Source organism: Sciurus carolinensis, chromosome 2, assembly GCF_902686445.1.
Source record: "Sciurus carolinensis chromosome 2, mSciCar1.2, whole genome shotgun sequence".
Taxonomy (NCBI): Eukaryota; Metazoa; Chordata; class Mammalia; order Rodentia; family Sciuridae; genus Sciurus; species Sciurus carolinensis.
In genome coordinates this window covers 164,807,545-164,835,039 of record NC_062214.1, presented here as the reverse complement: position 1 = coordinate 164,835,039, position 27,495 = coordinate 164,807,545, and the positions used below count along the sequence as shown (strand labels likewise).

The following is a 27,495-nucleotide window of genomic DNA, read 5'->3' as shown; positions in this document are numbered from 1 at the left end:
TTCAAATAAAATAATATTTTTAGATTAACATCAAATAAAGCACAAGTCTCACTGTGTCCCTCTTACATGGAAAAAACTTTCAAAAGCTGGTCATGACTCCAAAATAGAAGAAAACTGCATTAAGCAGAAAAAAGAAAGTAAATAGATTCCTTCTTTACTAATAGGTAAGACAGCATAAGTATACTAGTAAAAACTAGAAAAGAACATCAAAAAATTGAGATTTAATTTGGGGGAGGCGTTTGCCACTATTTCCTATTTGTGGTTATAATTTTGTTTGTAAAACAAATAAAATCTTTCAGCAATCACTCACTCCTTATGTACTACAAAGCTTAACCTCTATAATCTAGCTCCCAAACCTACCTTTCCATTTTATCTTCCAACCCTCCTTTTCACACAATCTAAAGCTCCAAATTGTACTATCTTATTTCACCTTTGGATTCCTGGACTTCTCTTACCTGGCCATGGGACACTGCTCATAACATATTCTTCAGCTGCTATGTTCTTTTCCTTCATTTCTGTGTGTCCAAGTTCAACCTATCTTTTCTAGTTCCATTTAAATGATACATCCTCTACAAAACTATCAGTGAGTCTCCTTCAATAGCATTTTAAAACTCCAATAATCATTTTATCTGTTTCTGTCCTATAAAATGTAGTATGTTCATAATTGTATTGTAGGTTTTGTGTATGTGTGTATAAAAGGTAGCCCCTCTTAGGGAAGATACCTTGTTTTAGCCTCCTTTGTACTCCACTCAAGATATAATAGTATCTTTCTAAATAAATATGTAAAATGAGCAATTAATTTCAAAAAGCAAAGACTATGAAGACCAAAAACAAATAATAATTCTTACTCTTAGTTTTACTATGATTTCCTTCTTTTTCTTTCACTATGGTTATTTCCTAATCTAACCTTCTTACCTGAAGATAGGTTATTCTCCGCTGGACCAATTCTGTCAGATCTTTGGCCTCTTTTTCCCGCCAATCACCTGCTCCATCTGTTTGACTGAGGTAGTACAGATCTGTCATTATAGACCTGTGAAAGCAAACAACATTGGAGTGTTAACTTATTTGTACTTTATCACTGGATTATACAAAGCCATAAGAGGACCAAATTCTTCATAAAGATTGATGCTCACACTGAACCTGGTACTCATCGTTTATTTTCTACCAAGGCTGTGAAATTCAAATATTAGTCTCTACCATTCAAGATTCATCTCTATAATAAATTTTTAATGTTGAAATAAAAGCCTTTTTATATTTTTCTAAGATAGTTGCACTGTCCGCCTTCCTCCCCCATGGTCAAAGTACTATAGAGGTCTTGGAGAAGTAATTCCCAAAGAAAATAAATAGATAGGTTAACATAGGGAAGACAAAGAGGTTGGTCTTAGTATTTGACTAGTACAAATTTGTTTTCTCTACTATCATTTAATGATCATTTAAAAATTTTTCTTCATTCTTAAGTACTCTGAGTGGTTAGAAAAAGATCAGAAGAAAATATTAACACATCTCTTAAACAATGATCTAAGGGGCTGGGGTTGTGGCTCAGTGGCAGAGCGCTTGCCTAGCACGTGTGAGGCCCTGGGTTCGATCCTCAGCACCACATAAAAAAAAAATAAATAAATAAAGGTCCATCAACAACTAAAAAAAAAAAAAAACAATGATCTAAGTAACCAAGAATTAGCAACTTTTTTCTTTAAAAGTCTAGACAGTGAGTATTTTAGGTTTTGTGAGTATCTGCTGCTGCTTTTGTAGCAGAGAAGTTGTCATTAACAATAAATGAATGAATATGACTCTGTTTAAATAAAATTTTATTAACAAAAACAGGCAATAAGTCAGAGTTGGTCCTGGGGCCATTATTTATGACTACCTGGACTAAACTAATATGAAATGATTAAGATACTTTGCTTCACTCTGTAGCATCAATAATTTCTATTAAAACATACTAGATTTCCTGAAGAAAAAACTAAAATCCTCAGTAAACTAAGAAGAGAAACTTTAGAGCTAGTGCAGATGGTTTTAAATTACATTGCATTAAATAAAAGTGAAGACCTACATTCTGTAATAAAGAAGAGTAAAAGCAAATAATCCAATATACCATCAGCACCATCATGTTTGGCTTTCCCTCTCCTTCTTTTTTCCTTCCTTCAATTGTTTCTAAACAATTATCATCTTCTAATATACATTACTTCTTTTTATCTTTCCCCCCACACTTTTAGATTAGCCTCCACATATCAGGAAAAATAATTGACATTTTTGGACTGGACTATCCTGCAAACCTTATTTTTCTGGCCAAGACATGAGGATAATCAAATCAGAAAATATCAGTTGTGGTCCATTATTGGTGACTCCAAAATATTTTGCAGAAGCCCTGTGTTTTCAGGGATTTTACCCTGAAACTAGTCTCCAAGAGGAGTTCCCCAAACTGAGAATCTTGCTGTCTTACTTTTGACTATGAAAATAGCAAGGGATTTAACAGCTGGGCAGTAGATTTGAGGACCTGGTATGAAGCCATATCAAGGTCTGGGATATGCAAACCCAGGGAAGGCACCAGAAAAGTAGTGCTCGTTGACTAAGGATGGAATATAAATGCCTGAAGACAATGAACAGAACAGAATTTATGACTTCAAGAACAAGCCAATTATGGCAGGCATCAAAACCTTCATTTCAGAAGCAGGTTTATGGTCCTTACATTTTCTGGTAATTTATTTTCCTATTTTAATAGTCATATTTTTTTAGTGGGGGTTTTTGTCTCAACTATGGCACTGAGAAATCAACCAGTTCCTAATGGGGGGGGTTGTTTATAGATATAAACAGATATAGATTCAAAATGTTAACTATAGAAGCTCCCCTTAAGGACCAGCACAGAGATGTACCACATTTCATCATATAATCAATGCTATCGCATATTCACAGAATTCCATGCATTTTGATCTTACACCAAAGATAGTTTAGTAATAAATGATTTTTAAGAAATAGACACAAAACTTATTAAAAACTTCACATAATGATTGCACCCATTTTTTTTTTCTGAAAAAAATTAGTATAATTCAAGCAAGAAAAACCCCACTGTGAAGGAACTAACATTTATTAAAGTAAATGTGACTAAGGGAGATTATATCACAGTCTAATCCATGGATAAATCTGGATCATGGGCAAGAAAAATTACTCAGATTTTGTCCAAGTTTCCTTTTTCTTTGGCTTGCTTTTGGAACAGAAATATGCAGTGCAAAGGATAAAAAGGACCATCAGACAGATAGTGAGTCAATCTCCTACAGTTTCCCTTGTTGTCCTAGGGAGAAATTTTAGCATATCTCCATCTTGACAGCTGACATAGCTGGGACATAGGTTCTAGGCCTTAAAATTCTTACCACTGAGCACTTGGCCAGTCTCCCCTTATCTCTGTCAATCCTGCAGGGTCTGAGAGTTTTCTATTTATATTCACTTATGAGTTGTCCTTATGTAGGTCTAACTACGGCCTACTAAAATCTAAATCTATAATGTATTAGGCACTGTGGGAAGTGTTTTATATATTTATATATTTCCCTCATTTACTGGTCACAATGCTGTGCTACAGGAATGATCCCCACTTGAGTAGAAGAAAAAATAAAGCTCAGAGAACTATGTTGCAATCAAGAGAAAAAAATTTGGAGTAAATCAGCTCTTATGTAAGCTATTTAATTTTTCTAGGTCTGAAAATAACTTTAGTTGTAATAGGAGAAATATGGTAGTCCCCCTTACCCATAGGAGACTATTCAAGGACCCCCAGTGGATGCCAGAAACTACAGGTAGTACTGGGTTTCTTCCCTTATACATACATTTCTATGATAAAGTTCATAAGTTAGGCATATTAAGAGATTAATATTGTTATGGTTTGGATGTGAGTTATCTCCCAAAAGCTCAAGTGTGAGAACAATGCAAGAAGGTTTAGAGGAGAAATGATTGGGTTATGAAAGCCTTAACCCCATCAGTGAATGAATCCCCTGGTGGGGCTTAACTGAGTGGTATCTGAAGGCAGGCAAGGTCCGGCTGGAGGAGGTGGGCAATGGGGGTGTGCCTCTGGGGTACATATTTTGTATTTGGTGAGTGGAGTCTCTCTCTCTGCTTCCTGATAATCATGTGAGACCCTTCCCTCCACCACACTCTTCAGCCCTGATGTTCTGCCTCATCTGGAGCCCCAGGGAACGGAGCTGCCTGTCTCCGGATTGAGACCTCTGAAACTGTGAGCCTCCAAATAAATCTTTCCTTCTTTACAACTGTGCTGGTCAGGTCTTTTTAGGCACAGTAGTAAAGAAGTTGACTAAAACAAGTATCACTAATCTTGTGCTTTGGGTCCATTAATAAGCACAATGAGGGTAACATGAACACAAGCACTCCAATATTGCAACCCTCCATCTGATAACTAAGACAGCTACTGAGTGACAAATGGGAGGGTGGCACATAGAGCGTGGCTATACTAGACAAAGGGATAATTCACATCTTAGGAGGATGATAAGTGATTCCATCATGGCACACAGAATAATGCACATTTTAAAACTCATCAACTGTTTATATTTGGAATTTTCTATTTAATGTTTTCAGAATATGGTTGCCAATGGGTAACTAATTGTAGAAAGCAAAACGGTGGATAAAGGGGACTACTGTCATACTGCTTACCTCATAGAGTTATTGTGCTGGACAAATAAGCAATGGATAAAGGGTCTTTCTCAAGTGATGGGCATGTAGGAAATACTTAGTAAGTGATTATTTTTAATGCTAAAATTATTCCTGAGTTTGGAAACCACTCCCAAACAGATGTTTGGTGGGGGTAGGTAAAACAGAACCAAGGCTGCTAGACAAGGCATGCTTTCTACCTATAGATATTCTTCTTTTTTAACTGGGACAAGTATTTCCTTAAAGAAGACAGAGAATTATCATCTAATTGATATAGACTAAGCAATAAACAGAATGAGGACAACTTCATATGCGAATGTCTTCCTTTGCTCATAAAAATTATTAGGAACATTCTAGTCCTACTTGAAGAATAGCCTAGATTTCTTAGTAGAAGGACAATCATACAAGAAAAAAAAAAATTCCAAACTTAAAAGGATCCACATTCCAGTTTAATAAAAATCTCAATAAAATCATATCTCATTCCTTAAATAACTTAAATGGGAACCACCATTTGACCTGGCTATCCCACTCCTTGGTATATACCCAAAGGACTTAAAACCATCATACTATAGTGACACAGTCAATCAATATTTATAGCAGCACAATTCACAATAGCTAAGCTATGGAACCAACCTGGATGCCCTTCAATAGATGAATGGAAAAAGCAAATGGGGTATATATATTTATATATATACAATGGAATATTACTCAGTCATAAAGAATAATGAAATGAGGGCATTTGCTGGTAAATAGATGGAACTAGAGACTGTTATGCTAAATGAAATAAGCCAATCCCCCAAAACCAAAGGCTGAATGTTTTCTCTGATATGCAGATGCTAACACACAATAAGCAGGTGGGAAGAAAAGAACAGAAGTTCACTGGATTAGACAAAGTGAAATGAAGGGAAGGGAGGGGGATGGAAATAGGAAAGAGAGTAGAATAAATCGGACATAAATTTCTTATGTTCACATATGAATACATGACCAGTGTAACTCTATATCATGTACAACCACAAGAATGGGAAGTTATACTCCATGTATGTATAATATGTCAAAATACATTCTACTATCATGTATATCTAAAATGAACAAATATAAAAACAAAAAAAAAGCTACAAATCATATCTGGAAGTGTTCGGACTAATGACATGTTAACTAACTCAGGTTGATTCCTTACTCCCTGGCGAGTGAGCAAGATCAAGGACTCAAAGGCGGTTTCAATAGTTAATGATGATAAATCGGACCACCGTCAGGGATTGGTTAATAATAGTTCCACGAACGTGATCAACTCGTGCTTGCCATATAGTCCTATGGGACTCTCACCTGCATGAATCCTCCGTGCCTTGCAGACTAGGTGAGGGAGACGAAAATGCTGTTTCACCTTACTGTTTTTCCAAAGGTTTCAGTCAACTTAGTTGATTGACTGTGAGCCTTCGTGAAATTTAATACTTGCTACAACTTAAAAGCAAAAAGAAGCAACTGTGGTAACTATTTCATAAACTGGTGTCTGGCAACATGACGATGACAAAATAAACAATTAAGTTAGATGTGTTTCTGTGGTAACCTGAAAGTGTGATAATACAAAACCCCAAGTATGTCCAGAGGTAAAGATACAAATCTAAACCCCCATAATTTAAGCACTGAATCTACAATGCTAAATAAATAATAAAATCTTGACTGAAATAATCACTGCATAATACTTATTTCTCGTTACTATTTCAAAGAGGGAGGCTGGGGCCAACTCATGTTCAATGGTATCAAAAGCATGGTAAATTTGACTATTACTATGAAATAGGGTATGAAATAGGGTCATAAACAATTATTAGAATAAAATCAATTGAAAATTAGTGATAATAATTTTTGAGACCAGTATAGCAAGTAATAATTAATATGCTACTCTGCAATTATTCATTATACCATCAACTCCTCTAAATTCTTTAAAAATCCTCTTAAAGCTTCTGAAAGTCAAGGAGTATTACCAACTATTATCTATTGATTACCCAACTGTGGTGGAAGGCAGGGATTAGGCTCTATTAGTTGTTAGCAGCAAGTAATAGGTTAAACAGAGTATATTGCTAAAAATCTTGGGTGAGCTTGAATCCTTGATCTAAACATATGATATCTGATCCCCAGGTTGCAATATGCCTGGTATTTAGAGTAATGAACAATGGGAGCCATATTCCAAAAGAGAAAACAGTGCCTTCATCATAGTTAACAGCATCAAGTAGAAAACAAAGAAAAGACTTTATCCACACACAGCCTGCCTGCCACTAATCCCTAGGCAAGAGGCCCACCAACTATGAACTCCACTATGAACCCTGAAACAGTCCTATAACTTGGCTAAGATCAATTTTGTCTGGTCCTGCCCCTAATAGAAACTTCATCCTGTACCCCTAGATCAGGTCTGCAGATCTTGGTCCTACAGCAAGCCGATCTTCATACAGCTATGTAACTCAGCACCAGGCCATTTCAGCTGGAGTCTGAAAATAGTCTTACCTACCCAGGAATTCACCATCAACTATAATTAAGTATAAACAGATTAAATTCTTCAAACAAACAAAAGACCCAGTATGGCCAAACAGATGATAAGACAAGACCCAACACTGTGTTCCAAATAAGAAACTCACTTTAACTTGTAAGGCACACACAAGCTAAAAGACAAGGAAGGAAAAACAAAAAGAGAAATGAAGGGATGGTAACCAAAATGGGATGGGGGTTGCTATACTTACATCGGATAAAGTTTTAACCAAAATTTGTCACAAGAAACAAAGAAGGTCACTGCATAATTAAAGGGTTAAGTTCCTCAAGAGGATACACAATTATAAATATGTATACATCCCAAACAGCAGCATCTAGCCAAATAAAGCAAACATTAATAGAACTGAAGGGAAAAACAGTAATACAAAAATAGCAGGCTTTCAATATCCCATTTCCAATAGTACATACATCACCCAGATAGAAAATCAATGGGCAAACAGTGAACTTGAGTAACACTGAAGGCCAAATGCACCAACAAACATATGTAGGACACTCTATCTAATAATAGCAGAAAACAGATTCTTTCAAAGCATACATGAAACATTCTCCAGGACAGACTATGTGTTGTGCCACAGAATAAATCTTAACAAATTTAATAAGATTAAAATCACAATAGGTATCTTTTCTTTTATTGCAATGCTGGAGGTTGAATCTAGGACCCTCACACCCACATGCTAGGCAAGTCACTACCAATGAGCTACACCCCAGTCCTACATTAGGTTATCATTTCTAACCACAGAAACGAAGGAAACACTCCCAAGCAATCAATAGATAAAAGAAGAAATAAAAGGGAAATAAAATGTATCTTGAGACAAAAATTGGAACTGTAACAAACTAAAATTTATGCAGCAAAAGCAGTGCTAGTAGAGAATTTTGCCGTGATAAATGTCTACACAAAAAGAAAAAAAGAGAGGGAAAAAAAGGAGAAAGATCTTGATGTAAATTCATCTCAAGGAACCAGAAAAAGAATAGACTAAAGCCAAAGATAGGAGGAAGGAAACAAAACTGAGTAGAAATAAATAAAATAGTGACTATTGTTAGAAAGATAACAGAAAAAGATAAAACTAAGAGTTGGTTGTCTGAAAAGGTCAACAAAATTGATAAATTTTATCTAGATTATCCAAGGGGGAAAAAAAAAAAGGAGGCTTCAAATAAAATTATAAGTAAAAAAAGGAGACATTACAATGGATACCACAGAAACACAAAGGATCATAAGACTACCATGAACAATTATATGAAATGGATAAATCCTATATACCTACCAAGGTTGAATTTCTTTTTAAATTCTCATTTTATTTAAATTGAAATAAACTATACAAAATTGATTTTCTTTACCAAAAATAACAGCAACATTTTCTGTATTAGTTCTAGATGAACCATAAAACATTTTTTGTAGATTTTCTGGGTTTTGCTCATAAATCAAGAAAAGGCAGCAGATAAAAGTCATGAAAAAAGAAGAAAACAAATCAGTTGCCAATATCCATGGACTCTGATTCTGCCTTAACCATGAAGCAGAGTGTTTATTTACATTTACCTGCTAAAAAGCTTATGAACATGCAGGCTCAACAAAGGAATTCAACAGCAAGGACCAGATGTGGAACAATAGCAGGCACTTCCACTGAAACTTTAACTTGTTCCTTTAAGTTCATTTACTAAAGACAAAATCTACACTGAAACCCATGATTAGGGAGCTCACAAACTTCTCTCTCTGGTAATTCTCTTCAATGTCCATTATATATTTTTAAGAACATACTTAAAACTTCTGTTAGTCAAAAGTCCATGATGGGTGTCATAAAATTTTATTAACCTTGCAAGCACAAGGCCCTGAGTTCAATCCCCAGCACCGCAAAAAAAAAAAAAAAAAAAAAAAAAAAAAAAAAAAAAATACAGTTAATGATCTTGAAAATGTTATTAAATATACTTCCTTGAAATTTATTTCTTAAAAATATTCCTAACTTAGTACCTGACAATTGGACCCATCATGATAACAAATGTTATATCTAAACTGACTTAACTAAAACAATTCCAGAGTGCCACCTGCAGAGATAACACAGAAGTGAAATGTGGCACTATAAATGCTATCTTCTGGAAGAACAGACAGGTGTTCAAAGCATGACAGTTCACAGAGGGACCAGTTAAATAGGCAGACTGTCAATGAGTTATGCATTCAATGGAAGGTCTGTAGGCAAAGATATCCAGTGATTAAGTGACCTACATATACCTTATGGCTGTTCTTCAAATATGAAACATAAAAGAAAGTCCACTTTAAAAGACTGTTAGGTATTTTTAAGGGCTTCTGAATTATCTGTAGGAAACTCTGACTTAGTTGTATAGAGTTTGATATGTGTCCATCGTTAAATCCAGATCATATTTTATATCAAAATTTATGTTAAGCAAAGCCAAGTTACTTGAACACTGTTTTGCCAAAATGCATTGAGATGCTTTTGTCCATTTTCACAGTGCTTATTCTCAACCTTCTTCACTGGACGAATACATGGAAACTCCAGCAATACATACACATCAGGAAAAAACTTGATTTCAGGCAGATGGGGACTACATAAATGGTGGACAGAAATTCCATATTTTTCCCTCTGAGTTTCCATTTGATTCTCTAACAATAAATTTCAGTTAAGAGAACATCTGGATTGGGTAAGTCACTTCTGTGCATGTTAATTACCTCTGATATATTGAATTTGAGCTTCCCATGACAGAGGGTACCAGATATAAGCATTTACAACCTCTGAGATGCATCTGAGAATGCATCTTTAAATTTCTGAATAATGTACTCCACTATTGGAACACTTAGTTTTTTTTTTTTTATGGTAATCCTGAGAGGTTAGTTGAGATTCCAATTTACCTTGCTGAACCCTATGAAATTTCCTGGGGAGTTTCCATTTGAAAAGTAAGTTTGGTTGCTAAATTTGTGATTTCCTCAAAATAAAATTCATGATAAACTTCAACATTTCCCACTACTTCTCTGAGTGAATGCAGCACTACAGTGAAGTTACTGGCTGCAAAGAAGACATTAGAGGTTTGCCCCTGGAGATTTCTCCCAAAAACACTTGTAAAAGATACAGCGTTTTTAATTACACAACAAAATCAAAATCTGTCAGTGCACTACAGTACAAATGCTCAACCAGCTCTAGATATTCCATCTAATACGTGTGTCACTTTTTATAATACCTAAACATAAAACAAGTGTTTGCAGGAGGTATACTAAAATTTCAAAAGTATCATGCCTGCCTTTCCACTGAGAACAGCAAATTTCCTTCAGTTCTTTACCCTTTCTTCACTGTTCTGAGAACAGAAATTTTATTGTCGACTTCTGAAAGTAGTTGAGGTGATGGATGGGAAAAAAAAACAAGCTTACTCAATTGTGATGGTAACAATTGAGTAACAATTCCCCATCACAGAACCGATTTTGCCAATCACCTATTTAAGGTACAGGAAGATCAAAGTGTGTATGCAGATAGCTTGGGAATATTTCTTTTACAGTCCAGAAACAACTTCCATTTTGGAAGAAAATTCAAAATATACAATGAACACTCCATATAGTCCCCAATTCTCAGTTATGCTAGTGTGGAATTTCACAGCCAAAATGTTTACATCAGTTGCATGAGGCAGAAGCCCACAAAGTCCTCTTTCAGGTATAAGATTCATTAACAAATTTCACCAACATGGGTAGGTGCTCTTCCCTTGCTTATGTCCACTACATTGTCAATGATAATAGAAAAGAAGTGTGTCTCTTGCTTCCCTGAGAGTTTCTTCTCAAATACAGCTCTCACAAATCTCTAGAATCTGTTTGTCCTATGTTTTAGAATAGAACAATGTGTTAATACTGTGGTCCCAAAGCACTTTCTCAAGACCTCATCACTAGAATTTATTTGGCACTCCCAAAATTTATTTGGCACTCCCATAATGTTTGAAAATTTTCAAGAGTAAGAGAACTTCTGGGATTTCATCAGATTCAGGCCTACCCAGATATATGATTTATCTTCCCATAAGAATTAAAAATTTCCTCATGAAAACTGAAGGAAGACCCCTTTAGTAGAGTAAAGGGACCAGTGGGAGGGAGAAGAGGAAACAGTGGGCAATAATATTGACCAATTTATACTCTCATATCATGTGCATGTATAAATATTTACCATTAACCCCACCATTATGTATAATTATAATGCACCAATAAAAATACAAAAAGAATCATGGTAGTGATGCTGGGAAATAAAGCCAGACACTATTCTATTTAAAAGAAAAAAAAAAAAGAATCTAAATAAAAATTTTAAGAGTTCTTTGTTTTCTGTCTCCTCAAGGGTTAAAGGTAAAATGTCTTCATCCTGTTTATCATCTCTCTGCGCTAGGGTTCTCAGTATTGCTCTTGTTTCTTTGTTTTTGTTCCTGTTCAGAAGTTTTGTCAATTTTTTCTTAATATTTCTGTCTATGGAAACTCCTGGGTGAGGAAAGTTTTTAAAACTGAAGATTCAGTAAAATGGAACCAAAGACAGGAAATACACATATGCAGATTTCATTATACTATTTTAGAAAGTCGAAGGAAGAAGTAGTTTTCATTCCCAGCTTCCTTAATATCCCCCCAAGTCAGGTGGAGGCATGAGGAAGTTGTCCTCAATTTCAGAGGGGCCCTGAATTTCAGTCCATTTCTTTTTTTGTTTTTGGGAGGGACTAGGGATTGAACCCATTGAACCCATTGAGCCACATCCCCAAACTTTTTTTGTATTTTATTTACAGACAGGGTCTCATTGAGTTGTTTTGGGCCTCACTAAGTTGCTGAGGCTGCCTTTGAACACTAATCTTCCTGCCTCAGCTTCCCAAACTGCTAGGATTACAAGCATGTGCCACCACACCCGGTTTCAGTCCATTTCATCTAAAGAAAAATCAATGCAAATCTTTATCAAATTCTCCCATAAAATTGAACAGGAGGAAATATTTTTAAACTAATTTTGCAAGGTCAGTATTCCACTTATACCAAAGCCAACAAAAGACAAAATAAGAAAAGAAAATTACAGGACAATCTCTCTCACACATATAGATGCAAAAGTCCTCAATGAAATACCAAGTAACCAAGTTCTATATCACATTAAAAGAATCACACATTATGTTCAAAGGGGATTTATCTCTAGGATGCAAGGATGTTCTGTTGTTGTTTCACATTTATTGATTTGCATATGTTGAATGTGTGAAAATAACAAAAAGAGCATCTGTTAAAATGCAACATCCTTTCATGACAGTATCTCAGTAAGTTAGGTACCTCAATGTAAAGACCATATGTGACAAGCTCACAGCTAACATCCTACTCAACAGTAAAAGCCTAAAAGTTTTCTTCTGAGATCAGGAACAAAACAAGGTCCTCACTCTCACCACTTCTATCCAACATCACAGTGGAAATCCTAGCCAGAGCGATTATGCAAGAAATAAATATATGAGACTACAGCAAACAAACAAACAAACAAACAAAAGCTACTGTTGTATAGCAAAGCAAACAATCGACAAAATGAAAACACCTACAGAAATGGAGAAGATATTTACAAACTATATATCTTATATAAGGGTTAATTTCTTCCCTTCTGATTTAGATACACTGTATTTCTTTTTCTTGTCTAATTAAACTTTTCAGTAGTAAGATAAAAAGTTCTGGGGATATAATATACTGCATGGTGACTGTAGTTAATACTATTATATTATTTACTTGAAATCTGCTAAGAGAGCACACCTTAAATGTACTCATCACACACTCAAAGGTAACTGTGTGGTAAAGCATATGTTTATTCATTTGATGGTGGTAATCATTACACAATGTGTAAGTATATCAAACCATAACATTGTACAAATCACAAATTAACCTTTAAGGAGTGGGGTTGCTGGGCATCAAACTCAGGGCCTTGCACAATCTAGGCAAGTTTTCTACCACTAATGTCTATCTCCAGTCCAATATTTATATTTTTTACTTGTTAGCTATATTTAGTTAAGTTAGAAAAATAAAAACAGTCCTAAGAAAGAAATCTCTTCTAAAGAAATCAAAACCCATATTTTCCCCTATAATTTATATCTCTGCGAACCCAAAAATAAGAATGCTTCATAGAGAAATCTAAATAAGAAAACTGATAGACTTAACTTCTGACTTTTCATAAAACAGAAGCTTTTGTCCAGAGACACCTTATAAACTAGAATTTGGGCAAGTGTAAATAAAAATAAAGTAGATAAAAGATGTACGTGGATAAATACTATTTCTCAAATTTCTGTAAATATAACACTATTCTAAAAAAATTTAAAAGTCTACTAATAAAACATGTAAAATAAAAATGGGGATTTTTTTTTGTCATAAAAATCACCAGAGGGCAAGAGAAGTCTATTTTAATTCTTCTACTTAAGGATCTTGAAAATAGTCACTATGAAGGTGTTTTCATATTTCGCATTTGGTATGTATTACAAACACTTTCTATTTGTACATTTATAACTTTAAAGGTTATTTCTCTAATGTTTGGTTGTGTTGTTCATTCCTGAAGTTAAATTACTACTCTCTGAAGTTGATTCTCAGATGCATTACCAATTTCTGCTTAAGATAGCCAAAGAAAATGACTTGGACATTTGTACTTTTCATATTGTTTTTAGTAAAATGTTATTTAACACATACTAAATGGCAGTGTCAGGAATTACAATACATTTAAGGCAGAACTGAACTAGCAAAAAATGTAACATTGGTTTATGTTATTTTTTCATAGGCCTATTTATTATATTCACTTTTCATTTGTACAAATTCACGAAGTACATGTACAAATTATATTTACACGGGGATAGGAAGGAAGGTGGATTGAGATGGGCATTATTATCCTATATACATGTATGAAAAAATTTTTTAGTAAAAAAAAAGTTAAAAAAACAAATTATATTTACAAAATAATGTTTAATATTATTTTAATTTTAAAAAGACCTGAAAATCAAATTCAGGTAATCTAATTAAATCATTTAAATCTTTTTCCTGTTATATACCACATAGTCTAACCATATCAAATCTTCAAATCTTTATTTTCCTACAAAACTTCAGCAAAGCATACAATCACCAACCTCAATTTACCAGACACTTGGTGCCTAGAATCTGCTATAGGGTAGAGATGTATTAAGAATTACTCAATATTTGGTCTAATGGTCTAAATATGGCATGACTGCAAACTGGGCTAAAAATTTCACAGGGACTGCCTAGTGTGAGGTCTCATAATTCAATGTCCCTTGAAATCCATGCTATCGTATTTCTAAAGAATCATTAATGTTAAAATGATTCCAATAAGCTGATAGATTTTGTTTGTACTTTCACTTAAAACAGAGCAATTTTTCAAAATCATTATAATACTGTTGATGATGTTAATATATATGAATCTTTTGTTTGTGTGAGGTAATTCTTTTCCTCTTCACAGTGGTAGGCTGTGCTAATACGCCAATTTTTCTTTTATTGTTCACTAATGAGACAGTAATTGCCACCAGAATCCGACAGAGCATATAGGCTTTTAAATATAAGAGGCCAAAGGATAGATTTCATTGTATTTATAATGATTCTCAGATACATTCTATTCTGCATGAATATACCAGCACCAAAATATTTTCTTTTTTATGAACGATAAATTGTACATTATTTAGAAATGCATAAATAGTAGAAACAAATGTTAAGTAGGCAGATCTCAGTTCCTCTTTCCAGCAACTAAATGGAAGAGTAATTAACAGAACACTTCTTTTTATCCAAATCCTCTAACCCATTAATTAAAAATCCTACAAAGGGAACTATTTTAAAGTGTTTAGTGTTTGAATGAGAAACATAACTGTAGTCTTTAGTATGAGTTCCAACATACCACAAGGCAAAAATACACAGTGCTTCAAATATTGATCATACATGAAGGACATTTATACGATGATATTTCAGTGTATTTTTGGCTGATGCTACTACCTTCAGAGTTTTTATGGTGTAAAGATTTCTAGAAACACATTTTAAATAATATATTCTGGTGATACACCGTGATTGATTAGAACCATGCAGTAATAACTATCCTTAAGACCTAAGATACCCTACTGCTCTTAAACATGGTTATCATCTTCCATTTAGCAGAGAAATTAACAAAAGTTTCAGTCTCTCATTCTTAGATTATAATGCACACGATAGACCAAATGATATGAATAGGGAGAAAAGTACCTTTCATGATGCCCTAAATCAGAAAGAAATTCATCTGCATGTCTTTGGAGTTCATTTCCTTCTAAATTCTTTAATTTCTTCAATTCACTCTGTAGAAAAAACCAGAGCTCTTTAGCTCCATTTTCAATTCTTCTTCTTAGTATTTCATGATCCTTTCCCAGACCTGCAGTGAAAGAATGGAGAGGATTATCAGTATTTCCAAGATTTTAATACAATTTTGATACTTTCAATTACATGTGCTAGAGTCAACTTACTGAGTGAGGGAAACATTTATTACTTACCATTTCTGGTTTGTTTCTTATAATTTTCAATCTGTTCTTTGGCTTTAACAAGCTGCTCTTCTAAAATATGTACCCTTCCTGTGGCTGGCCCCTGATCAATGGGGCCTTCTGGTATCCTATAGTTCAGGGAAGAAAATGTAAACATTTAGTTTTTAAATTATGGAACAAAATACACATTTACTTTGTTAAAACATGTTTACTGGTAACTCTACAAGTCTTTAAACATACCACAATAAAGGTACCAAATGAAAAAAATTTTTGAAGGTAGATTAACCAGAAACATTGGCATGATAATGAACAAAAACAGAAAATAATAATCTAGTTCAGAAATCTGTGATCTTGGAGGAGCTAAGAAACTTCAGCGCTATTTGCAAAAGACGTTTTATTATTTAAGTGCTATCATCAGTGGCAAAGTGGTCAATAACATAGGAGAGTGAAGTTATAAAGGCTTAAAGAGAATAAGAAAGCATACATCTGAATATATGTCTACAATCATGTTCAAATATCAAATGCAATGTAATTTCAAATAATCAGTATATCAGGCTATGTACACATGTGTTTCAATTCATGAATTCAAGACTTCAGATTACAAAACATTGGTTTTATAAGGAAGGAAAAGACAAGAGAAGATGAAATATGTTAGGAAAAACCGAAGATTAATGTCCTGTTTGTTTCCATCTGGAACAAAAAAATATTGGTCAATAATATAAAATGAAACAACATGTATCCCATTTGTTTACAATAAAAAAAAATATATAAAATGTTGGAAAATGGAACAACTATAGGATCTTTTATCAACCTATCTCCTCTACTTTTTTTTTTTTTATACAAACCATGATTGTTTCTGACACTTTTGCTTTTATCTTTTGGCAGTATTTTGTTCTCCATTTTGATATAAATAAGCAAGTAAAAACAATGGTATCCAAAAGTCATCTGTATCTTAATCTCTGGAACCTGTGAATGTTACCTTATAGGTAAAAAGAAACTTTGAATACATGATTAAGGATTCTGAGGTGGGAGACTGCCCCCTGGGAGGTCACAAATGTAATAGCAAGTGTCCATACAGGAGGGAATATAGAAAGATTTGACTACGGGATAGGAAAAGGTTATGTAACTGCTAGCTTTGAATAGAGAAAAAGGAGCCATGAACAAAGAATGGCTGGTGCCATGCACCCCTGTAATCCCAGTGACATGGGAGGCTGAGGCAGGAGGATCCCAAGTTCACTTAAGCAATTTAGGAAGAACTTGTCTCAAAATAAAAAGGGCTGGAGATGCAGTTCGGTGGTAGAGCGCCCCTGGGTTCAATCCCCAGTAACACACACATACAGGAACTCAAGGAATGCATTTTTAGAAGCTGGAAAAGGTAAGGAAACATTCTTTCCTATAGCTTCCCTAGGAAATGCAGTCCTCTTGACACCTTGATTTCACACTCAGTGAAATTCATTTCAGACTCCTAGCCTCCCAAACTATAAGAGAGTTAATTTCTGTTGTTTTAAGTCACCAAATATGTGGTGTTTATCACAGCAGCAATAGGAAACTAACATTGTATAAATGTGTGTGTGTATACCCTTTTGCAAAACTGTTATAAAAATTAAATATGACTGATTTTTCTTCCAAAGTCTATTTAAATGAGAAAATGTCTATAACAGTACACAACACAGTGTCTAGCAATAAATTTTATGAGGGCTACTGTTATGATGAGTTATAATGTCAAAAAAACTGGGATATCCAAATCTTATCATCACAATCTGTTTAAGAGAACTTGATTTTAAAATTATAGTCAACAGAACTTAAATTCAGAAGTCAACATAATCCTTTGATGTGAAGAATCTAATGATTTTTTAAAGCCTTTCTAATATTTATATATCACAGGAGCCAAATTAATTTTCAATTACCTATGCTACTACCTATGTTACAAGTTTAGTAAAGAGGCTACTGTTATAGTTATACCAGAGTAATTATAATTTCCTGTGAAATTATATGTATTAACACTGAACAGTAGCTTTAAAAATAACCATCCTCCAATAGTGAGTGTCTGAAGTTACAAAATGTGAATGAAAAGCCTTCATTCATATATGCGCAAAGTAAATGATAAAATTAGGTGCACAATTACCCAATTATAAGCACACACATATATATACATATGTGTGTACATTCACAAATCCTGAGACACAGTTTTTAAACCTTGTGGTTTTCTTTTTTAAAAACTTGGCTCTTTTTCAGAATTTGATAGCTAGTTTCTAGGAAACAATATGAAAATAAAATTTCCACCTTTGAGGATTTATTGTGGCAGCAACAGACCATACAACAGGGATGTTCTTTTTCAGAATAGTTCAGTGACAGAAAAACTCAGACAATATAAAGATTATGTATATGTTGTTCTTCTTATCTCATTTCTTCGAATATTGATGGAATAATATCAGAAGAAAAACAGGCATGAAAAAATAGCATATGATCTTTTCAGCATATTTTCATCAAGTACTAAACCCAATCTAATTCTAACAAAACATAATGGAGCTAGTGATTTATATTACTTTATTATATGTAATAATCTAATCCAACTATGAATAAAGTATAGATAAAGATTAGTACTGGGGAAATCAATATAAAAAATTATATGAACATCATTCTTTCTAAATTCCATCCATAGAAGAGTCAATCTGCATGAATAGTCTCTTTTCTGAATACTCAGGAAATGGGATGTTCTCTTATCATATTCACTCTGCAGAAGATATATAGGACTTCCACTTCTGGCCAGTGTGCAGGAAAACAGGTCAGATTTACCATCCCACCTGAAATTACTCAAAATCCACAGGAAATGTAAGAAACAGAATAACAAAATTCAATCAGGCAACAAAAGGCAGTGATCCCTGGTTGGGGAATAAAGGGAGGAGAGTGCTTCAACTGCTTCAGCTTACTTAAGATAATTTGTACAACACAGTGCAGAGAAGGGAAAATTCAGGTGGGGTCTAGTAAATTCCCTGAGTTGAAGAAACAGAACTAAAAGTGTAAGAGCAAGACAAATAGAACTCAGATAACAGAGTATTACTGAGGAGAGAGTTGGACAGAGAGAGAGAACTCAAGAGAGCTGCAGAGGTAATACCTGATAATCAGCAGAGTACTTATTGATCAACACATGTATATGAAGCAACTACTCAAGGTTAGGGCAAAAAACTCTCCAGGAGAATTAGTGCAAGCAGTACCTAGCATTCATGCAGGATTGTGTGGGAAGAATTCCTGATCCCACCACACAGTATGGGAGACTTTATAATTCATTGGGCACTGATTAGAATGCTTAGAAGAATTTGGTCTCAGTAGTAGGGAAATTAACCCTATACTAAACACTGATTACCGAATCCCGAATAACAATTCTTAAAACCAGCACCCAAAAGGATCAAAGTATTTTCAAATGAATTAATTAAATTCCTAAAGAAAGCATAAGAATATTTTTAAGTACAAAAGTTTCTAGTAATAAACAACGTAAATTCATGATGTCTAGAATCCAACCAAAATTTACTAGGTTTGTAAAGAAATAGGAAAAGACAACCAATAAAGATGAGAAAATCGATCAATAAGTACAAACTCAAAACTGACATGTTAAAATCAGCATATAAAAGCAGTTATTATAACTGTATTTATAAGCTCAAAAGAGACACATAGGACTGGGGATGTAGTCCAGAGCTTGCCTAGAATATATGAGGCCCTGGGTTCCATCCCAAGCAGGACATTAAGGGGCAGGGGAATAATACAAAAAAGGACATTAAAAACTAAATTTGAATGAATGGCTTTTATTGCAGATTTCATGTTAGAACTTCTACCTTAAGACACTAAGAAAAATATAGCAAATGAAATTCCAATTAAGTCAAAGAGAAATGATAAAGATCAGAGAAGAAATCAATTAAATGGAAATAAGAAAAAGAATAGAGAAACATCAATGAAACAAAGCTAAGAGAGCTGGTTCTTCAGGAAAATCAATAAAATTGACAATCTTTTCTGTAGTGGGCCAAGCAGTAAATACTTTAGGTTTTGTAGGCCCATAGATAAAATCATGCCTACTACATAGGTAAATATCTAATATTTAAAATGCAACCATTTAAAAAGGTAGAATCTTTCTTAGTTGTGGACCATAAAAAATGAGATGGCTGGTAGGATTTGGGCCTACTGACTCAAATACAGTTTACTGACTTCTGCTCTAACCGGGCTGATGAGGACACATGGAGAAAATAAATTCCAACACATTATATGAGGCCAGTATTATTCTGATATCAAAACCAGAGAAACATATCACATGAAAAGAAAATTAAAATCATGAACACAGATACAAAAACTCTAAAATTTTGGCAAATCAAACTCAACCATATGTAATAAGGATAGTAAATCATGCCCAAATGAGGCTTATCATAGAAATGAAAGGTTGACTTATTAAAAAAACACATCAATATAATTCTCACTAACAAAATTTTATGAAACATATGATTACCTAAACAGAAAAAGAACTTAACAAAAGTCCAAACACACATTCCTTATGAAAAATATTAGTAAAATAGGAAATTAATGAACCCTCCTTACCTGATAATAAGTATCTATGAAAATGTGTTGTTAATGTTGAAAGAATGAATATACCACCCCCCCTACACACACACACATTATCAGAAACAAAGCAAGGATTTTCTCTCAATATGTATTCACCACTGTATTGGAGATCCTAGATATCCAAACTGGAAAGGAAGTAAAGCTATCCTTGTTCATAGATTGAAAATCTGATAAAAAGTTTAACATGGATGCAACATGTAAGATCAACATACAAAATTTAATTGTATTCTAGCAAAAAAAAAAAAACATAGAAAATTTATATTTAAAATTATATTATTTATATTTAAATTTATATTTATATTATATTATTGGCAGGGCCCAGTGTACAGCTGCTGGGAGAGCCCTCCCCGCTGGGGAGGTAGGACCAGAGAGCTGGGCCTAGTGCAGAGCCGCTGGGCGAGACTTTCGCACTGGGGAGGTAAGGCCCAGAGACCCAGGTCCAGACCAGCTGGGCACCAGCCTGCAGTCTAATGCCCCTGTGGTTGATCATCTGTCAACACATGGAGGCACCTCTGCCCACTAGCAGGGAATATACCCCACCTGGAGGTCACCATCCCTAGAGGGACAGCATCCTTTTTGGGTCACTGCATTATCAAGTTCCTCCAAGACTTCAGGCTACTGAAGACTAGGAGGTGAGTTATTGGAAACGTGCAGGGACACTATAAGTCTGTGGGGGGGAAACTGCAATACCTCAGATTTGGACTCCTAGAGGGGAAGATACATGAGCAACATGAAAAAACAAGGGAAGAAAGTGTCCCAAACAAACCTAGATGCTACAACAATAAAATCCAATGACAGCATGGCAGAAGAAATGTCTGAAAGGGAGTTCAGAATGTACATAATTAAAATGATCAGAGAAGCAAATAATGAGATAAGAGAGCAAATGCAGACATTGAATGATCAAGATAAAGAGTTTAACATGGATGCAAAATGTAAGATCAACATATAAAATTTAATTGTATTCTAGCAAAAAAAAAAAAAAAAAACAAAAAAACATAGAAAACTGATATTTAAAATTACATTATTGGCAGGGCCCAGTGTAGAGCCGCTGGGAGAGACTTCCCCGCCGGGGAGGTAGGACCAGAGAGCTGGACCTAGTGCAGACTTAATCAATAGTTAAACTAATAGTTAAACTAGTAGTTTAACTAATCGATAGTTGAAAGAGCAAATGCAGGAAGCAAAGGATCATTTCAATAAAGAGATAGATTCCAAAAAAACCAAACACAAATTCTTGAAATGAAGGAAACAATAAACCAAATTAAAAATGCCATAGAAAGCATAACCAAATAGGACAGAACACCTGGGAGACAGAAACTCAGACACTGAAGACAAAATATTTCAAAATCCTGAAAACAAAGTTCACCAAACAGAGAAGATGGTAAGAAATCACACAGATTCTCCAAGAATAATGGGATATCATGAAAAGACCAAATTTAAGAATTATTAGGATTGAGGAAGGCACAGAGAAACAAACCAAAGGAATGAACAATCTATTCAATGAAAATTTCCCAAATCTGAAGAAGGAAATGGAAAAACAAATACAAGAGGGTTATAGGACACCAAATGCACAAAATTACAACAGACCCACACCAAGGCACATTAAAATGAAAATACCTAACATACAAAATAAAGATAGAATTTTAAAGGTTGCAAGAGAAAAAATATCAAATTACATTCGGGGGAAACCAATACGGATATCAGCAGATTTCTCAACCCAGACCCTAAAAGCTAGAAGGGCCTGGAACAGCATTTTTCAAGGTCTGAAAGAAAATGGATGCCAATCAAGAATCCTATAACCAGCAAAACTTACCTTCAGATTTGAAGACAAAATAAAATACTTCCATGATAAACAAAAGCTAAAAGAATTTACAAATAGAAAGTTGGCACTACAGAACATTCTCAGCCAAACATTCTATGAGGAAGAAATGAAGAACAATGATGTAAGTAAGCAAAGGGAGGAACGACCCTAAAGGAATAGCCAAATAAAAGGAGAAACCAAGTCAAGTTAAAAACCAAAAATAAGCAAAAATGACCAGGAATACAAATCGTATCTCAATAATAATCCTGAATGTCAATGACCTGAACTCATCAATCAAAAGACAAAGACTGGCAGATCGGATTAAAAACAAAGACTCAACAATATGCTGCCTTCAAGAGACTCATCTCATAGAAAAAGATACCCACAGACTAAAGGTGAAAGGATGGAAAAAAAACATACCATGCACACGGACTCAATAAAAAAGTGCGGGTATCCATCCTCATAGCAGATAAAGTGAACTTCAAAAGTTAGTCAGAAGGGATAAAGAAGGACATTTCATACTGCTTAAGGGAAGCATAAATCAGCAAGACATAACAATCATAAATATTTATACCCCAAACAATGGCTCATCCATGTATGTCAAACAGATCCTTCTCAATACCAGGAACCAAATAGACCACAACACAATAATGCTAGGTGATGTTAACACACCTCACTCATCACTGGACAGATATTCCAAACAAAGATTGAACAAATAAACCATAGATCTCAATAACACAATTGATAATTTAGACTTAACAGATATATATAGAATATTCCATCCATCAATGAGCAAATACACTTTCTTCTCAGCAGCACATGGATATTTCTCTAAAATAGACCACATATGTTATGCCACAATGCTACTCTTAGCAAATACAAAAATAGAGATTCTACCTTGTATTCTATCAGATCATAATAAAATGAAATTAGAAGTGATAAAATAAAAAAACAGAAACTATTCCAACACCTGGAGATTAAATAATATGCTACTGAATGATGCATGGATAATAGAAGACATCAGGGGGGAAATAAAAAAATTCTTAGAGGTAAACGAGAACAAAGATACAACATATCAAAATCTCTGGGACACTATGAAAGTGGCACTAAGAGGAAAATTCATTTCATGGAGCGCATACCATAAAAGAAGAAAAACTCAACATATAAACAACCTAACACTACAGTTCAAAGCCCTAGAAAAAGAAGAACAGAGCAACACCAAAAGTAGTAGAAGTCAGGAAATAGTTAAAATCAGAGCTAAAAATCAATGAAATTGAAACAAAAGAAACAATTGAAAAAAATAGACAAAATAAAAATTTGGTTCTTTGAAAAAAAGAAGCAAAATTGATAAACCACACTAACAAAGAGGAGAGAGAAAACTCAAATTACTAAAGTTCACGATGAAAAAGGAAATATCAGGACAGATACAACTGAAATACAAAACATAATTAGAAGCTATTTTGAAACTCTATACTCCAACAAAATAGAAAATCTCAAAGACATGAACAGGTTTCTAGAGACATATGATCCACCAAACTGAATCAGGAGGACATACACAATTTAAATAGATCAATTTCAAGCAACAAAATAGAAGAAGTCATCAAAAGCCTACCAACAAAGAAAAGTCCGGGACCAGATGGATTCTCAGCTGAGTTCTACAAGACCTTCAAAGAAGAGCTCATTTCAATACTCCTCAAAGTATCCCATGAAATAGAAGAGGAGGGAACCCTTCCAAACTCATTCTATGAACCTAATATCACCCTGACACCAAAACCAGATAGAGACACCTCGTGCTGACATTGAGACCAGGGGTCCTGCTGAGGATGATGACGACGATGTCTACCCAGTTCGTTCAGACATCGGAGACCCGACTCTGAAGGCACAGATCTAATTTTACTTAGGCTTGTACAAGACATATATACGCACATTATCCAATCAGGTTAACACACTTGTTAAAGCATAACAGAATCAGCCTATGGGTGAACTATTATACATCGAGACAATGCAAAAACATCAAGTATACCTAAGTAATTCTGCCAAGCAACAAGTCTGAGACAAAGGACTCGGGGGATGGTAAGCTCCAGCACACAGCATGAGGCAACGCAGGCGAGCTCACATCACAGCTTGCTGGGATGCTTAATAAGCAAGGCGTCCCCTCAGCTTGTAACTCAGCCTCAGCAACTGCAAAGACCTTCATTCCATGGCTAGTCCTTACCATTACCTCAGTTTCTCTGTCCAGACTGTTTGGCTTACTTAGACCATGGTGTCAGCGACTGCTGTCAGATAAGCTTGGGGAATGTTCCCAACAACATCAAAGAAAGAAAATTTCAGACCAATATCCTTAATGAACATAGATGCAAAAATTCTTAACAAATTTTTGGCAAATCGCATACAAAAACATATTAAAAAGATAGTGCACCATGATCAAGTGGGTTTCATCCCAGGGATGCAAGGTTGGTTCAACATTCGGAAATCAATAAATGTATTTTACCACATTAACAGACTTAAAGTTAAGAATCACATGATTATTTCAATAGACACAGAAAAAGCACTTGATAAAATACAACACCCCTTTGTGCTCAAAACACTAGAAAAAATAGGGGTAGTAGGAACATTCCTCAATATTGTAAAGGCTATCTATGCTAAAACCACGGTCAACATCATTCTAAATGGAGAAAAACTGAAAGCATTCCCCCTTAAAACTGGAACAAGACAGGGATGCCCTCTTTCACCACTTCTATTCAACATCGTCCATGAAACTCTAGTCAGAACAATTAGACAGACCAAAGAAATTAAAGGGATATGAATAGGAAAAGAAGAACTCAAACTACCCCTATTTGCCAATGACATGATTCTATATTTAGAGGAGTCAAAAAATTCCACCAGAGAACTTCTAAAACTCATAAATGAATTCAGTAAAGTAGCAAGATATAAAAATCAATGCTCATAAATCTAATGCATTTTTATTCAAAAGTGATAAATTCTCTGAAAGAGAATTTGGAAAAACTATCCCATTCACAATAGCCTCAAAAAAAAAAAAACCAATAAAATACTTGGGAATCAATCTAACAAAAGAGGTGAAAGACCTCTACAATGAGAACTACAGAACACTAAAGAAAAAATTAAAGAAAACCTTAGAAGATGGAAAGATCTCCCATGTTCTTGGACAGGCAAAATTAATATTGTCAAAATGGCCATACTACCAAAAGTGTTATACAAATTCAATGCAATTTCAATTAAAATCCCAATGATCTACCCATAGAAATAGAGCACACAATTATGAAATTCATTTGGAAGAATAAGAGACCCAGAATAGCTAAAGCAATCCTTAGCAGAAAGAATGAAGCAGGGGGTATCGCAATACCAGAACTACAACTATACTACAGAGAAACAGAACAAAAAAAGCATGGTACTGACACTAAAATAGGTAGATCAATGGTACAGAAGACAGGACAAAGAGACAAACCCCAATAAATAGAGTTTTCTCATACTAGACAAAGGTGCCAAAAACATACAATGGAGAAAAGATAGCCTGTTCAACAAATGGTGCTAATAAAACTGGAAATCCATATGTAGCAGAATGAAACTAAACCCCTATTTCTCACCCTGCACAAAACTCAACTCAAAATGGATCAAGGAACTTGGAATCAGACCAGAGACCCTGCACCTTATGGAAGAAAAAGTAGGTCTAAATCTTCATCATGTCGGTTTAGGATCAGACTTCCTTAACATGACTCCCACAGCACAAGAAATAAAAGCAGGAATCAATAACTGGGATAGATTCAAACTAAAAAGCTTTTTCTTAGCAAAGGAAACTAGCAGCAATGTGAAGAGAGAGTCTACAGAGTGGGAGAAAATCTTTGCCACACATACTTCAGGTAGAGTACTAATCTACAGAATCTATAAAGAACTCAAAAAAACTTTACACCAAGAATACAAATAACCGAATCAACAAGTGGGCTAAGGAAATAAGCAGATGCTTCACAGAAGATCTATAAGCGGTCAACAGATATATTAAAAAAAAAAAATGTTAAACATCTTTAGTAATAAGAGAAATACAAATCAAAACTACCCTAAGATTCCATCTCACCCCAATTAGAATGGTGATTATCAAGAATACAAGCAACAATAAGTGTTGGCGAGGATGCGGGGAAAAAGGTACACTCATACATTGCTGGTGGTGCAGCCACTCTGGAAAGCAGCGTGGAGATTCCTTAGAAAACCTGAATGGAACCACCATTTGACCCAGCTATCCCTCTCCTTGGCCTATACCCAAAGGACTTAAAATCAGCATACTACAGTGATGCAGCCACATCAATGTTCATAGCTACTCAATTCACACTAGCTTGATTGTGGAACCAACCTAGATGCCCTTCAATTGATGAATGGATAAAGAAACTGCGGTATATATATATATATACATACACACAATGGAATATTACTCAGCCATAAAGAAGAATAAAATTATGGCATTTGCAGACAAATGGATGAAGTTGGAGAATATCATGCTAAGTGAGACAAGCCAATCCCAAAAAACCAAAGGCCAAATGATCTCTCTGATAAGTGGATGATGATACATAATCGGGGGGTGGGAGGGAGGCAAGAATGGAGGAAGAATGGATTGCACAGAAGATAAAGAGGGGTGGGAGGGGTGGGGGGGAGGAAAAATGACAGAGTGAGACAAATATCATTACCCTATGTAGATGTATGATTACACAAATGGTATGACTGCTTCATGTAAAACCAGAGAAACAAGTTGTACCCCATTTGTTTACAATGAATCAGAATAAATTATTTAAAAAATAAAATAAGATAAAAATAAAAAAAAATTACATTATTACTTATAATATCACCAAAAACACAAGAAAGATGAAGTATAAATATGGTGAAAGATGGGCAAGGGCCATAAACTTAAAATTTTGAAACAATGTAGAGAAATCCTGCTAAATTGACAAGGCAAATATAAAATCACATGGAAATGCAAAAATTTAGATTAGCCAAAAACAAATCTGAAAAGACAAAGAAAATGGGAAGACTAATACAACCTGATATCAAGAATTAATATAAAAGTTCTCAAGACAGACCCTGGTAAAAAGATAGGCCTACACATAAATGGAATACTGATTTTTATTTTACAAAGTTGCAATGGTAATTTAGTGTTGAAAGGATAGTTTTTTGTTTTATATATACATATAAAACAAATAAATATATATAAATAAATATATAAAATATATATTTTGTTTTTTAGTTGTCAGTGAACCTTTATTTTATTTATTTATTTATTTATATGTGGTACTTAGAATTGAACCCAGTGCCTCACACATGCCAGGCAAGCGCTCTACCACTGAGCCACAACCCCAGCCCAAAAGAATAAGTTTTATAACAAAACTTTTAGAAGAGAACAAAACATACACCTTTGTGACCTCTGTTAGGCAATGTTTTCTTAC

At 34.5% G+C, this 27,495-nt stretch overlaps 1 protein-coding gene across 9 annotated transcripts in view; it reads right to left on the bottom strand.

Annotated features, from left to right (window-relative positions):
• The window catches only part of Fut8 (fucosyltransferase 8), a 311,483-nt gene that overhangs the window by 100,910 nt on the left and 183,078 nt on the right, over nucleotides 1-27,495 (bottom strand). For all 9 annotated transcript variants that reach the window (XM_047539070.1, XM_047539071.1, XM_047539068.1 and 6 more), the window contains 3 exons: nucleotides 15,658-15,773; nucleotides 15,377-15,539; nucleotides 916-1,030 (listed from right to left, as the gene is read on the bottom strand). In XM_047539070.1, coding sequence (XP_047395026.1) covers nucleotides 916-1,030; nucleotides 15,377-15,539; nucleotides 15,658-15,773 — 394 coding nt within the window. The remainder of the gene's footprint in view (nucleotides 1-915; nucleotides 1,031-15,376; nucleotides 15,540-15,657; nucleotides 15,774-27,495) is intronic.